This window comes from Danio aesculapii, chromosome 9, assembly GCF_903798145.1.
Source record: "Danio aesculapii chromosome 9, fDanAes4.1, whole genome shotgun sequence".
NCBI classification, from domain to species: domain Eukaryota; kingdom Metazoa; phylum Chordata; class Actinopteri; order Cypriniformes; family Danionidae; genus Danio; species Danio aesculapii.
Window position 1 is genome coordinate 5266519 of NC_079443.1, and position 15088 is coordinate 5281606.

Below are 15088 nucleotides of genomic sequence, written 5' to 3' on the forward strand. Positions count from 1 at the left end.
TGCACAGCTAAGTGCAAAGAAGGAGCCATGGATCATGGCAATCACTCAACGCGGAACTGTAAACCAGCCTTAAAAATGTGGTACTTATGTACAAGGTGGTACAGAAGACACAAGTTCTCACACACGTCCATCAACCACGTTTACATAGTTAAACATTGGAAATATATGATTATGTCTCATCTTGTGCTCATGCAAGTCTGAGTCCTTTCTCTACACACACACAAGATTGAGCAGGAATGTCTACTGCACCAGCTTTTATGAATAGACCTCCAGTTAGCACTAGTATATCAAGAGTTTTCATTGAACAAACAAAAAAAGAAAGCGAAGACAAAAGAGAAAACAATAAGCATTCACAAATGCTGTGTAAACTGCATTTGTCTGGTTTTATGTCACATATGTGCAGTTAATACAGTCTAATTAATCAGAAAAAATCCTATTTAATCACCAGTGGTGAGCAATACATACACACATCCAGGCATAAGGAACATGGAACAGTATAATGGTGAGTGATAAAGACGAGAACCGACAAGGAACATGGAGCGACTCAGTAGATACTGCATTTGAGTTTAAATGACTGTTTCCCTGCTGAAAAATCCAGCTTAAACCAGCCTAGGCTGGTTGGCTGGTTTTAGCTGGTTGACCAGCCTGGTTTTAGAGGGGTTTTGGCCATTTTCAGGCTGTTTACCAGCCTTTTCCAGCCTGGTGTTAGCTGGTCAGGCTGGAAAATGACCAGCTAAATCCAACTAAAACCAGCTTGACCAGCCTGGCTAGGTGGTCAAGCTGGTTTTAGCTGGTCATTTTCCTGCCTGACCAGCTAAGACCAGCTAAGGCCTGGAAATGGCCAAAACCCCTCTAAAACCAGGCTGGTCAACCAGCTAAAACCAGCCAACCAGCCTAGGCTGGTTTAAGCTGGATTTTTTAGTAGGGTTGTTGGTTGGGGGGGGTGCACGAGAGATATCTGAAGAGCAGGGGCGGGGGTTTGGTTCACGACGTATCTGAAGAGCAGAAGGGATGAGGTGGAGAGGGGTGCACAATGTATTTGAGGAACAGGCAGGAGACGCTTGACACCTGGGAGATTAACGTTCCTTTGCGGGCATCCGGGAGTCTCTATGCATTTGCGAGAGACTCCCGGAACTCCCGGGAGACTTGGGATGTCTGCATATGTTCTATACCAGGGGTGTCAAACTCCTGGATTTAGTAGCTGGATAAGTTCCTGGAGGGCTGCAGCCCTGCTTCAACATGCTTACAACTAGGTTTCAAACAAGCCTGAAGGACTCAATTAGTTTGATCAGGTGTGTTTAATTAGGGCTGGAACTAAACTGTGCAGAGCTGCGGGCATCCAGAAACTGAGTTTGACATCTGTGTTCTATACTGTGTGAATGTGAGTAGTATGAACTCGAACGTACTACATCCGCCATTTTGTCATGATCACATGACCTACCCACGTCAGTTGCTTCGCTTCACTCCCATTCATGAATTCTCTTGCGGGGCATCATGGAAAAGGGTAGCATGCATCAGATGCACACTTCAGAATCTCGCTAGAAGCAGTAAGTCACCTGGGTACTTCTCGCAAGGGCTTGATTTGTGCCAGAACACACCTCTGAAATCTGATCCGGCACCTCATTTTACCAATCCCCCTCCTCAACCGCCCTCCTCCCCCATCCGCTGTTCACTTTCACTTTCTTTCGCGACTCCCCAACCCCCTTCACTTACGTCTGCGACAACCCCTCGCTCTTCACTTTTGTCCTTTATCCGTGACACCCCTTCGCCATCCAATACCCCCCCCCCCCCTTATCTACTTTTGTGCGCGACACCTCTCCATCCTTGGATAACATGCCGGATCTGTTACCCCGATCTGTTTCGGAACCTCGCAATTCACAAAATTAGCACTGCTTCGCACATACTGTTTTTGCAATTCTATGAATTTGGACATACTACTTGGCTCGCATACTGTTTTTAGCGTACTATATAGTATGGAAGTATGTGATTTCGGACACAGCCAGTGACTTCAGTACACAGACAGGTGGATGGACAGGTGGATATTAATTAACACTAATTACAGGCAGGAGAGGGAACAAAGGAAAACACTAGAGTGACATGACAAAAGAGGGAAACACAGAGTCCTGACATACACACTGTATTCTCCAGTATGACAGACATTAGCTCAATGTTTAAAACCTCTTAGATAAAGAAAATTCACTTCTCAAACACAGGTGAATTAATTCCTAACCTCTGAGTCAGCTGGGCTTTTATCAGAGTCTAACATGTTTCAGTCGCAAAATTGCATGTCCCTCCCCTGGGCTCAAGAAAATAAATGTTACGGTAAATGGGAACAAGCGGCCAATTAAAGCACCATGACGGATGAGCGTAGTGCTGAGATGACAGGCCGAGCTCCCTGACTACCTGCGGAGAGTATAGAAATAGAGTGCGTGTCAGAGAGACTATTGTTTCCTGAGAATGGTGGGTGGCTACATTTTCAAACCCTTATAAAAGTTTTATTTGTGAAACAGCTCTGGCACAGTCTGTAAACTTTTTGCACCCTCATTTTAAGTATTCTCCGATTTATGGCTAAGCTTATTGTCAGTCTCTAGCATTATTGTGCATCAGGTACATTTGTTTACTGCCATTTCCTGAATGAACACGTGCCACTTATTTAAATAGAAGGAAACTTCAGAATCAATATATTAGATATTTCTAACTGTATTCACCTATAATACAAGATAATGGATGAGGACTATGTAGGATACTAAAAAATATCTCACCATGCCATGCCATAATCTTACTAATATGACACAAAGCCAATTAGAATATGACACATTAAAGGGTAAGATGGTATTAAAACAAGAATGCAAAGAAAAACAAACAACATTACATTGTGACTAATAACCAGTTTTTATGGTGGCCTGAGAAAGCCAACATAGTATTATTCTACTTAAAGGGTACCTAAGGTGAAAAGTTGACTTTTCAAGCAGTTTGGACAGACATATGTGTAGGTATAGTGTATATACCATCATCCTGGGGTAATATAACACACCCAGTCCTTCAATTTAACAACATAAAAACGGTGGACCAATTGGAGCGGTTTTGAGACCGACTGCAACTTGACGTAGGAGTGCGGACCCCCGCCCACCAATATTGATTACCACATCCTCAGTTTGTTGTTTCACGTCCGCCATTTTCAGCGTGTGAGTCAAAGCAATGTCACCACAGAAACACCCTTGCTCTATTTTTGGATGTAAGGCTCATTGGGCTCAACACAGGAGCCTTCATCGTCTTCCTGCGAATGAGCAACAGAGATTTTACATTTAACGTCCATTTGCGCTGAATACGCAGTGAATGCAACGTATCGAGATTCGGGCCATTAAAAACAGCTGATCCACCGAGTCTTTCAGCACTCTCTCTGAAAACACCGGATTGATCTCGGCTGGCAGATCAACATTCACCACTTGATCGCTCTCATCGGCGCCATTTTAGGTGGTTTGCAAACATGTGTACTTTTTATTGCGTCTTCCTTAAATGTCAGCTGTTTGCATTTCCTGCAGTCACAGAAGCTCCCTGTCATCTCAACTAGGTGCGACAGGAACGTGTGAGCGCGTTGCATCGCGTGCGCATCCCTCCACTGGAAATAACAAACTTGCCTTAGTTATAGCCTCAGTCAAAGTTAATCCAGTGTGCGTGGTTATTAGTCTCAGTGTACAAGCTAGGAACTTTAAACTAGCACACAGTTTGCATAACTTTGTTTAGTTGCAGCAGTTTTTGTTCTGTGCAGAAACACGATGTTAAGAACCTTACGATTAATTAACCGTGACGAATTAAAGCATTGTTAATAGTGAAACTGGTTAATCAATACATCCCTATACGGATGACGCATGCATCATAGCGGCTGTAAAACTATACAAAGACACAAATGATTTTGTAACTACCACTCTGACATATTCTGGCACATTAGGAATATTGATACCTCAACAGTAGTCTCTGCTTGGTCTGTGTCCACGTCGTACATGTACGGCTGAATGCTGGTCCTCTCACTCATGTTGCTTCTCTCTGTCTGCCCGTCTGTTGCTAAACACAAAGCGAGGGGGATCTTGGCTCCGCCCTCTTGTTAAGTTGGGCGGGAAGTCGAACACACCTCTTGTGAAGCAACACACCCCTAAAACAACGACCTCTGTACACGCCCCTAAAATGATACTTTTTAACATATTATAATAAAAAAATCTGATTTGTGCCTAAACTGGCACTCTCAGAAGAACCAGAATATTAATATTAAATCTTAAAAAAGGGGTAAACTAGGTGCCCTTTAAACTTCTTCTTCTTCTTAGACTATTTAAAGAACGCATCTCCTTCTAGGCCTTTTATACTGAAACCACCAAACTAACTCCGAATCTCCAAATTATCCTGAATTATGTTGCTATATCTTTTCCAACTGATCCGACTTAAGGTTTTCCTAAAACTGACCCAGAAAATTTGGAAAAGTCCCATTGACTTAACATTGGACCAAACTTTGTTTCCTAATAACTTTGCACCAGACTGTCATACAGACTTTAAAAGTGCAGTAGATGATCTGCCTAAATGCTAACTGGTTAGCATAATATCTTTCAAATACAATCCCTCCTCTACCGTCCAAAGCCACGCCTCCTGAAATCACGAACGCGCACATTAAAGGTGACAGTGACCCACTATCATGTCATTCGCCAGTTAAAAAACTTTATAGTACTTTATAATACTACAATTATGAATGAAAAACTATATTGTATCTAGCACGTTTTCAGTTATGTTGTTAGCAAGCAAAACTTGTCATAATGTGCAATATTTCATGCATGTAAGGATTGCTAGTCTCACTCTCTCACTCGCTGTCCTAAAAACTACTGTATGCTTAGTGGTTGGCCGACGGTGTGCAGGATTTACACTTATTACTAAACCACCCTTACATGCTACTTCAGACTGAATATTCAGAGTAGGGGCATCATGGTGGCGCCTCACAGCAAGAAGGTTGCTGGTTCGAGCCTTGGTTGAGTCAGTTGGCATTTCTGTGTGGAGTTTGCATGTTCTCCCCGTGTTCGCATGGGTTTCCTCCGGGTGCTCCCACAAGTCCAAAGACATGGTATAGGTGAATTGAGTAAGCCAAATTGGCCATAGTGTATGTGTGTGAATGATTATGTATGGTTGTTTCCCAGTTATGGGTTGCAGCTGGAAGGGCATCCGCTGCGTGAAACATATGCTGGATAAGTTGGCGGTTCATCACGCTGTGGCGACCCCAGATTAATAAAGGGACTAAGCCGAAAAGAAAATGAATGAATGAATGAATATTCAGAGTAGCGGTAAACAATATAGGGAACACGTCACAGGTTGTCATTGTTTAAAAATGAACCAATGTAATGGGAATATAAAACCAACTTCACCTCGGTAAAGCAGGCTAGGCGGAATAGCGATATTTACTGATGTTTTGTTGTTAAACTAAATAAAAATCTACATTATTGATGGTGTAAAAAGGAATTTATGAAATTGAAAAGTCACATCAATCTTTGGTAATGAGGTGAAATGACGTTGATATTTTGTTGATTAAGAAATTGAGAGAGACCAAAATCCAACGTCGAGCCAACATCTTAAACCAACGTTCATAATGACGTCAAATACTGACATTTACTCATCAGGTATGGGAGCCAAATTCCAACGTCTGATAGACATCATAGTGGTAATGTCCACAGAACGTCAAGTTGTAACATTATTAGACGTTGATATTTGGTTGATTTTAGGTTGGACGTTGGAAATTGACGTCAGACAGATGTTGAGTTCTGACGTCAACCCGATTTTCATTTCCAAACAAAATGCAATGTCCCCACGACATTGAGGTACAACTTCAATCTGACGTCATGTTGACGTCTTGTGCCTGTTGAGTGTTTAAGGCCATTTTGGTCTTCATACAGTAAACATCTGTCATTTTTTCATCAGTGACATGCATCTAAATCAGTGGTAGGTAACCTATGGCTCGCAAGCCACATGTGGCTCTTCGACCAAAAATAGCTCTCCAGTTGTCTGTAATATTTTACAGTTTAAAAAATTATAACCATCACTAGAAATCAGTTTTCTATTGAAAATACAATTACAATTTTTACATTTCGACCAATGCATGTGTGCGATGCTGTGGATAAAATTGAATCGTGACACCAATGAAGGGCAAATGCTTGTGTGTGGTTACCATGAAAAATATAAGTTGTTTTGCCCTTTATTTACTCAATAACAGTAAAATATTATTTTTTGCTCTTCAAAACTAGCAAAAATTAATATAACGACAATAACATATGTTCTTTAAAACAAGCCAAAATGATTGTTTCATACTTTATTATGAATTATTTGAAGTGTAATTTTTTTATCATAAGTAAAATGTTTGTTTATTTTAAATTGTGTTGCCTTTTAGAAAAAAAAAAAAGAGTTTCTTTACCAGAAATTTAATTAAACTGTCCTTTCTTCATTCATGGATTTGCTCAACATCTGTTGCTTCATATTTGTTTATTTATAGTTGTGCATGCGCATAAATAAAGGTTTTGTTTAAACCTGTATTATTTATAGTAGTAGTATTGGGGTGCATATGAGTATATAAACCCCAATGGCTCTTTACAAAAATGCATTTGACAAAAATTTCAGAAATGGCTCTTTGCTGAAAAAGGGTTCCTGATCCTTGATCTAAACAGTTTTGGGTCAATACGTTAAAAGATTTGGTACATCTTCTTGGACACTTTTAATGCTTCCAAACAGACTGCTGCAATTATAAATCGCCCATGTCTTGAGGTTGTTCATTATGATGCGATTTACCTCTTTACTTCTATGTGTGATCTGATTGAACAGAAATCACAGGACTGAATTTTCTAATCCCCTAGACAGATAAGTAGTGACTGCAAGTTGAAGGAAAGTGGTGGAGTAAAAGTACTGAAACAGCACTAAAAGTAAAAGTACACATTTTTAAAACTACTTAGTAAATTACAATCTTTGAGGAAAAACTGCTCAGTTACAAGTAATTTGAGTATTTGTAATTTGTTACACCACTGTTGGGTAGTGAACATTTTACAGAGCCTATTCAAAATGCATGCAGTTGTTGCTGTTGAAGTAATATTTGGCAATACCGGGATATACAGGTTAAATTACATGTATGTTTTATAGCATTTCAAGCAAAAAATGTGGTTTACTTTGCTTGCTGTACTTAAACAAAATTGTATTTTTATAAACCGAGATATTTTCAATGCATTCTGAAATAGCTAAAATACGTAGCCTATGTTTACGTTTAAATTAATGAATATTAATATTAATGTTCACCAATGTTACATAGATTTAATCGATAACCGAGTATAAGGAACTAAAGAGAATAAGCTATATTTATGCAAAATCTCACTTGTACTTACGCTTTACGTCTGCGTCTTGTTTTGCGCAGCTTACCAGTTGCTTTCTCCCCCTGCAGTTCAAAACTGTGCATGCGCATATCCTACCCAGTGTAGTTGCACTGAAACACAACTCTGTAGTTTGAACCCGGCGCCCAGCAGCCAATCAGAACGTAGGTTTTTGTCTCGCGGAGGGCCGCTGCATGTTCTCTCATCATGGTGAGTCCAGCTAAACACACAGTTTATTCACATAAACACAACACAGACGTGTTCTGGCGACCAGAGGACACGTATAAACACCAACCCGTGTTTTCGCTTTGGTTAAAGACAGTTGATGTGAAGAAACGCATGTAGCGTAGACGAATTAAAGTCTGGTTAGCATCTAAGCTAATGTGAATGAGTGGTTGTTGCTAATGCTAAAGCTAATGTGCGTTTGAATGAGAGTTTGAATGTGTTATTGTATTTATTAAAGCACGTGTGTTTGATCGGTCTCATATCTAACAGTGTCAGACGTTTCTGTATGGAAGCTGTTTGTTTAGGATATCCATTTGCTTTACTGACTGCATTTATGTTGATGCTGTGTTAGAGTAGAGAAGATAAACTCTTATCACGCTGAAAATATTGAATAAAAGAAAAGAGTTCAACCACAGACAGTTCATCTTCTCATGTTAGTTGATTAGACAAACCCTGGTAAAACTATTAAACTAGTCAGACTTCAGTGACAGTTGATTAAACTCATACGTTCTGTGATTGTGTTGTTAAAGAGTAATAAAATCATATGGTTATGATATTGAGCAGATTTCTGGTTTTCTGTACATGTAATAATACTAACTAAAGGTTACAAGCTAGTTTGGGTGATACATTTGAACAGTTCTGTCATTAGAATATACTTGGGGAGACGTTATCACAGATCAGTGATGCTCAGCATCTTTATTAGCACTTTCTTTATTTGATGATTTTGGTAACTTACTGTCTTATGAACACTTTATGACTGTTCATTCATTTTCTTTTCGGCTTAGTCCCTTTATTAATCTGGGGTCGCCACAGCGGAATGAACCGCCAACTTATCCAGCACATGCTTTACGCAGCGGATGCCCTTCCAGCTGCAACCCATCACTGGGAAACATCACAAACTCATTCACATACATACACTATGGACAAGTTAGCCAACCCAATTCACCTATACCACATGTTTTTGAACTTGGGGAAACTGGAGTAGCCGGAGGAAACCCACGCAAACATGGGGAGAACATGCAAACTCCACACAGAAACGCCAACGGACCCAGCCGAGGCTCGAACTAGGGACCTTCTTGCTGTCAGGCGATTGTGCTACCCGCTGCACTACCGTGCTGGCCCATGACTGTTCAAAGAATACAATACTGTTCTTAGAGCTGTCCCCACAGGTTTAATGCATCTGGTCAAAAGTCATATACAATACAATCTAAAAAATATGAAGGAATCAGCATTATATTATTCCTGGACAGCATTGATAATCATGATAAAAAAATGTAATAATAAACATGATCATCTAATCCTTTAGCAAAGAAATCGTATTGTTCCGCGAGGCAAATTCCATTAGGTATAGACGTAAACAATCAGGAGATCAATATAAGAGAGGGAAAATACAAGTTACATTAAGTGCATAAAGAAAAAAGTCTATCAAAACAAAGAAAGGGGTAATTAAATTACAACTGTATAAAAGTGTATGAAAATAAATAAATAAATAAGCATCTAAATCAATAGTCAATAGACAACAGTTCTTCAAATAGACTGTAAAAAATGCAGGGTTCCACACAATTTATTCATGTTGTCCCAACACAAATTAAGTTAACTTAACACTTTTAACAAATTTATGTGGATGGAACATAAAAAATTAAGTTGTCCCAATGAAATCTTAAGTAATGAGTTGTTGAGCTCATTTTAAATAAGTAGTTTGAAAAAAAAAAAAAGAATATATATATATATATATATATATATATATATATATATATATATATATATATATATATATATATATATATATATATATATATATATATACTTTTTTTTAAATGTAGTACCAAGAATCTGACACATTTTGATGTTGTTACACATGAGATTTGAGCAGTGAATCAAATTCTGCGTAATTTCTTTTTAAAATAAAAGATTGTGCAAAGGTTGGGGGGGTGGTTGTTTAAATAATGATACAAGTCGAACCCAAATTTCTGAACAAATTCACACATACAAAATAAATGCATTAAAGTTTCATCGTCCTTACCACAAAATGAACAATTACTCGGAATATCAACATATTTGGAAACAAATGAGTTAGCCGGATATATTTTATGCAATATTTTAAAGTGGATTTCTTTAGTTTTATTAGGAAGAACGTATTTATGAGGCAATAACCAAGCTATTCTCCAGTCTATATTATTAATTAATGCAACCCAATGGATTGAGGTAAAGTTGGTTTTATATTCGCACATTCGTTCATTTAACTGTCTCTATATTGTTTACCACGCTAATTTGAATATAGAGGTGAAGTTGGATTTATATTCAGATATTCAGACATTCTTCTTAATAATATAATTTCAGAAAAGTATTCTTTGCAAACTCTAAATAGGGAAATCATATTAGCAGCCAATGACTATCAAAGTACAACATTGGTTACAATTAGATAGTGCTAATGTTGTTTTCAAGTCATACTTGCATTCATATTATTGAGGTAAAGTTGGTTTTATATTCGTACATTCGTTCATTTATCTGGCTCTATATTGTTTACCACGCTAATTTGAATATTCGGTAAGAATAAGCATGTAAGTATGACTTCAAAACAACATTAGTTGACTAATTGACTGTAAACAATGTTGTACTTTGATAGTCATTGGCTACTAATATGATTTCCCTATTTAGAATTTGCAAAGAACACTTTTCTGAAATTATATTATTAGACAAAGTCCGAATGTGTGGAATTGAGGAATCACCTCAATTAGGAATCCCCCCACCCTTTGTTAGTTGGTGTTGGAAATAGGCATGGGTCGATAACCGTTTTGAAGGTATAGCACAATTTGGAAATATCAAAATTTTCTGCTATACCGTTCCTAAAGGTATATGTAAGATTTATTATTACTTTTTTAGGACAACAGTATCTCCAGCAGAAAAGATATCCAAAGATGCCGTTTTAAATTGTAAAGAAATGTGTGTTTTAGAAACCAATGAAGACAGCAGAAGTCAATGACTTAATTTGGTAAACACTTTTACTGTTCCAAAATACTTAAAATGTTTCTCAAAGTGAAATATATTGTGTTCAAACGGGAAACAAGTTCTTGTTTTTTACCCAGACATTTAAAAAGAATATATTTTACAGCAGTAATCACAATACCGTGAAACCGTGATATTTTTATCCAAGGTTATCATACTGTCAGAATCTTATACTGGCCCATGCCTAGTTAAAAAGCATTTACCTGGTTTAAAGTCACCACTTTCTGTCTTTGCGACTCCTTGTTTGTATCTCCTGTCATTCACATATTAAATTACTTTGTGTGTTTGCTAAAGATGGGGCCACCAGGAATCCCGCCTCACTTCCCTCCAATGGGAATGCCACCCATGGGCCAGAGGCCGCCCAGCCTGGCTCCCATGCCCCCGGGAATAATGCCACCCATGATGCCTCCAATGGGCGCTCCACCAATTGGACAGGTAACTAAGAAATGCTTTTGGAATTCAGGTTTTATTTTGGGATTGTTGCTGTTTTAAAATGACTATGATAAATAACTTCAGAAAGACTGCAGCAGCATAATTTTTTTTTATACAGAGATTAGTAGCTTTAGTAAAATGTTGAATTTAGAATTTGATGACAAGAATTAGATACAGTAGTGAAAAGGGAAAATTATTTAGTTTGACTTAATTTCCTAAATGTTGCATGCCTGTAACTGACAAATTGTTTAAAAATTCATTTTTTTTAAGACAAATGTAATATTTGGTGGTAAACAACCAAATGTGGGTACTTTTTTCATTAAAAAAACCTTCATTCATACAGTACCGCCTAAATCCTTACAAGAAAGAGATGGACCATCCATCAAAGTTCTCTTGGAAGTACTTTATCACAGTGAATTTAGCTTACTACAAAAAGGAACTTAAAACCCTCTCTCCTACCCCAGCTATCTAACATTAGCCGCGTTTCCACTATCGCGCCTAATGCGAGCGAGCCAGGGCGAGCCAAGGCCAGTCGCGTTTCCACTATCACTTCCGGGGCGTAATCGGGCCAAAGCGGGGCTTCCTTGGGGCCAGCGTCCGGCCTTTTTCGGCCCGCCGAATACCTTGGGCCAAGGAGGGCCAACTGGGGCTTCGGGGCGGGGTTACGTACAAAGGCGGAGTTTTCCTGTCAGGTAAAGAGCGGACAAGATGCTTTCTTCCCTTACATTTGTTTTGCTATCGCGCTTGATCAACTCACTAAGAAAAATCTGTGTTTGAAGTAAATGCCCTGAACTCGAATGTCCTTATCCAGGGATCGCTGTCTGGCCTTACACCAACAGACCACAAACAGTAAAAAAACAATCGCTTCGGTGTTCTCCATCTTCCAGCTCTCGTAGTGATGCCAGGTTGTGTTTATGGTTATAATTTGAGTTTTTTGTTCCCGCTGAAGTGGGCGGGTTGTGTGACGGGTTGTGTGACGTTTGATTCGGGGGGCGTACTGGGGGCGGTGTTTGCGTGACGCGCTGCGAGCAACTAGCCCGACAGTGGAAACGCGACATGATTTCGGCCTCATTTTTCAACCTCCCGGGCTATTGGCCTGGCCTGGCCCGATTAAAGCCCTGGCACGCACTGGCCCAATAGTGGAAATGCGGCTATTGATCTCAATTTTTGTTGAAGGTTCATAAAAAATAAAATGAAAGGCATATTATACATGAATAACATGTACAATCATATTATGGAACAATAAAAAAATTAAAGGATGGTGTACATGTCCAATGAGACCAAAATATACATTCTAAAATAAATATAAGATAGTTATTAAATAAATAAACAGTGTGCAACCTTCAGCCATTTGGTCTGGTTACGCGAGACTAGTGGTCACCAGACCTGTTCCTAGAGGGTTTGCGTCCTGCAGAGTTTAGCTCCAACCCTAATTAAACACACCTGAACAAGCTAATCAGGGTCTTACTAGTTATAATTGAAACTTCCAGGCTGGTCGGACATAAACTCTGCAGGTACACCGGCCCTTCAGGACCAAGATTGGTGACTCCTGGCTTAAAACATTATGATGTGTTTAATTGCAATATCTGTTAAGTTCTAGATATGACCCAGCGTTATACACTAGAGACTAAGTTAGGACGACCTGTTGTCTTTGTGGTATGATTCTGTCCATCGTAGAAACAGCAGTTATTGTTCTTATTATTTAGCCACCAAAATAAAGCATTAACAGTAGATTTCCAGCCTATTCATATATAAAAAAGCAGCATATAAAACATTGTGTATTCGTAATATTTAAGGGTTAAAAACTGGGAGTTAGAAGACAATTATTTTCGAATAAATTTTGAAAAGTTTGAAGAGTGTTTGAGAGTTTCCCGTGAATGCACAGGAAAAAGTGCTACTTCAGCATGTTGGAGAAAATTAGTTCAAACAGATGCCAACAGAAATGGGGTGGTATGGTTCATGTATTTGCATAGAATCATTTCGATAAAGGACTTTCAGGTTCATTGCTCGTGTGTTCCAAACGTTACTGAATGCAACTCTTTTACACGCAGACATTTGAATACACACATGTACTAGAAAAACAAACCATTATAGTTTGTAAAATACACAATCATGTCTATGGAAGATAATTATTTCACACAATCTGATTTGATGATGTGTTATTCACAACAGATACACACTGTTCATTGTATGAGCAGTTCATTCAGAACATTCATTCTGTCTTTCTCTGAGATAAAAAGCTACTTAATTACATATGTTAGAGAGAAGTTCATGAATTTGGGTATTTCAATTCCAGTTCGATATTGCAAGACATGAGTAGTGATTATTATTTTGCACCCCCTAACTTGTGATTTTCTAATGAGCCTGTTCGTGATGCTATAAACAGTGTTGCCAGATTGGGTGGTTTTGAATTTGATTTTGCGGGTAAAAAATGGCATAGGTGGGTTGACAATTTGGGCAGTTTTGAGGCGTAAATTTTATATGCAACTTTAACAAAACATAACCTACACCATTCAGTTAGTAGTGACTAGTGCATAGCGCAAACCGCTTGGCCCATCCTCCAGGGGGGGGGTGAAGGAAAGTTGTATCGAAATCTGACTCCCCGGACAAAACTGACTCCCCTTTGTGTGCACGCGCATCATGCAGCGCCTGCAGTTAAAGTCACCGCAGTTTATCATGACTCCTTTTTCAATCCTTTTTTTTTTTCTGCAATTGACAAGCTGCGCCTAATTATGTTTTTTAAAAAAAAAAAAGAGTTTATGGGACAAATTTATTCACCATTTCGAAAGTAAAACATACTCTAATAGGTAGTGTAATCTACACAACAATAAGTGCAGTGTGGGTTGTTTTGTGGTTCTGTGACTGCTGGCATTGGTTGCTGTGTGGTTAAAATTATGACTGTTAAAGTTACTAGGTTAATTCCGATTTAAATAAATAAAATATGAATCTAATATTTTTGGCAAGGCTTTTTTGTGCTTTTAGCAGGTTTTGGACCGATTTTGGGCTGGAAAATGTCATCAATATCTGGCAACACTGACCGTAAACCCTAGAAAACACCACAGTAGTCCAAACGAGTTTGTTGTAGTTCTTGAAAATATATTTTTTAAGACACAATGTCTCCGTTTGAAGTGGACTTTGACATTTGTAACTAACTAAAGGTTTATTTTATGGCCAAACATGACACACCGACTAAAATTCTAAAAGTGAAACAGCGTAACCCACGCATTATGAACATGTAAGCATTTAAATCCATCAGTTTAACTTTCCCCATGGATCTCTGCTAGTTTGACTACATTGTATATTGATACTGACAGGCTACAATGCTAATTATTGATAAATGTTTGTGCACAAGAGGTTCACAGAATTAGTCAATATAATGTGGACTGTAATGCCATTTCGATTATAGCAATAAAAGTTAGCAGTAGCGAAGGACGGGCTTCGAGTGCTGCATGTCTAGTGCACTCATTTGAACTATGGAAGTTCTGCTTGTAAAATGAGGATTGCGTTGATTCAGTACATACTTGTGCAATTGAAGAGAACGTGATTTCATCTGAAATTTTCTTCTAAAAGGAGGATTTTTATCAGGCTCCTGTGTGTAGGTTCAGTTATTTCACTTTTTCTGCAGAGGATAAGTCTCTCTCATGGTATTTGAAGTGAAATAACTCGACATAAATAAAGGAGGCTGAGAAAAATGTTCATTTTGTATGGAAATTTCAGACGGCTCAGAGGTTTTTGCATCTGAACTGTTCAATCATAATATATAATGTTGTATTTGTAGACTTTGTTTTTCCACAGTTCTTAACAAACAGCAGATCTCATCAATTTTCTGCAATATGTCCATGCACCATATGTGTATATTTGTGTATTTGTGATTATGTGAGATGAATGTCATGTCAGTGGATGTTTTTGGAGTGTGAGGATCAGATTATAATGAGGCACTGCAAACTACAAGCCACAAGATGTGCTTCTACACCCCTCTTCTCACACCCAGCTTTCCTCCTGTGCAGTGTAGGAGGGAAATTAGCGATTTACATAAATTTTTCATT

General features: G+C 38.6%; 1 protein-coding gene across 1 annotated transcript in view; it reads left to right on the top strand.

Annotated features, from left to right (window-relative positions):
* Positions 1-7527: 7527 nt before the first annotated feature.
* prpf40a (PRP40 pre-mRNA processing factor 40 homolog A) overlaps positions 7528-15088 on the top strand; it is a 53548-nt gene continuing 45987 nt past the window's right edge. The window contains exons 1-2 of the mRNA XM_056464692.1: positions 7528-7589; positions 10905-11045. Of these exons, the coding sequence (XP_056320667.1) occupies positions 7587-7589; positions 10905-11045 (144 nt within the window). The 5' untranslated portion in view covers positions 7528-7586. The remainder of the gene's footprint in view (positions 7590-10904; positions 11046-15088) is intronic.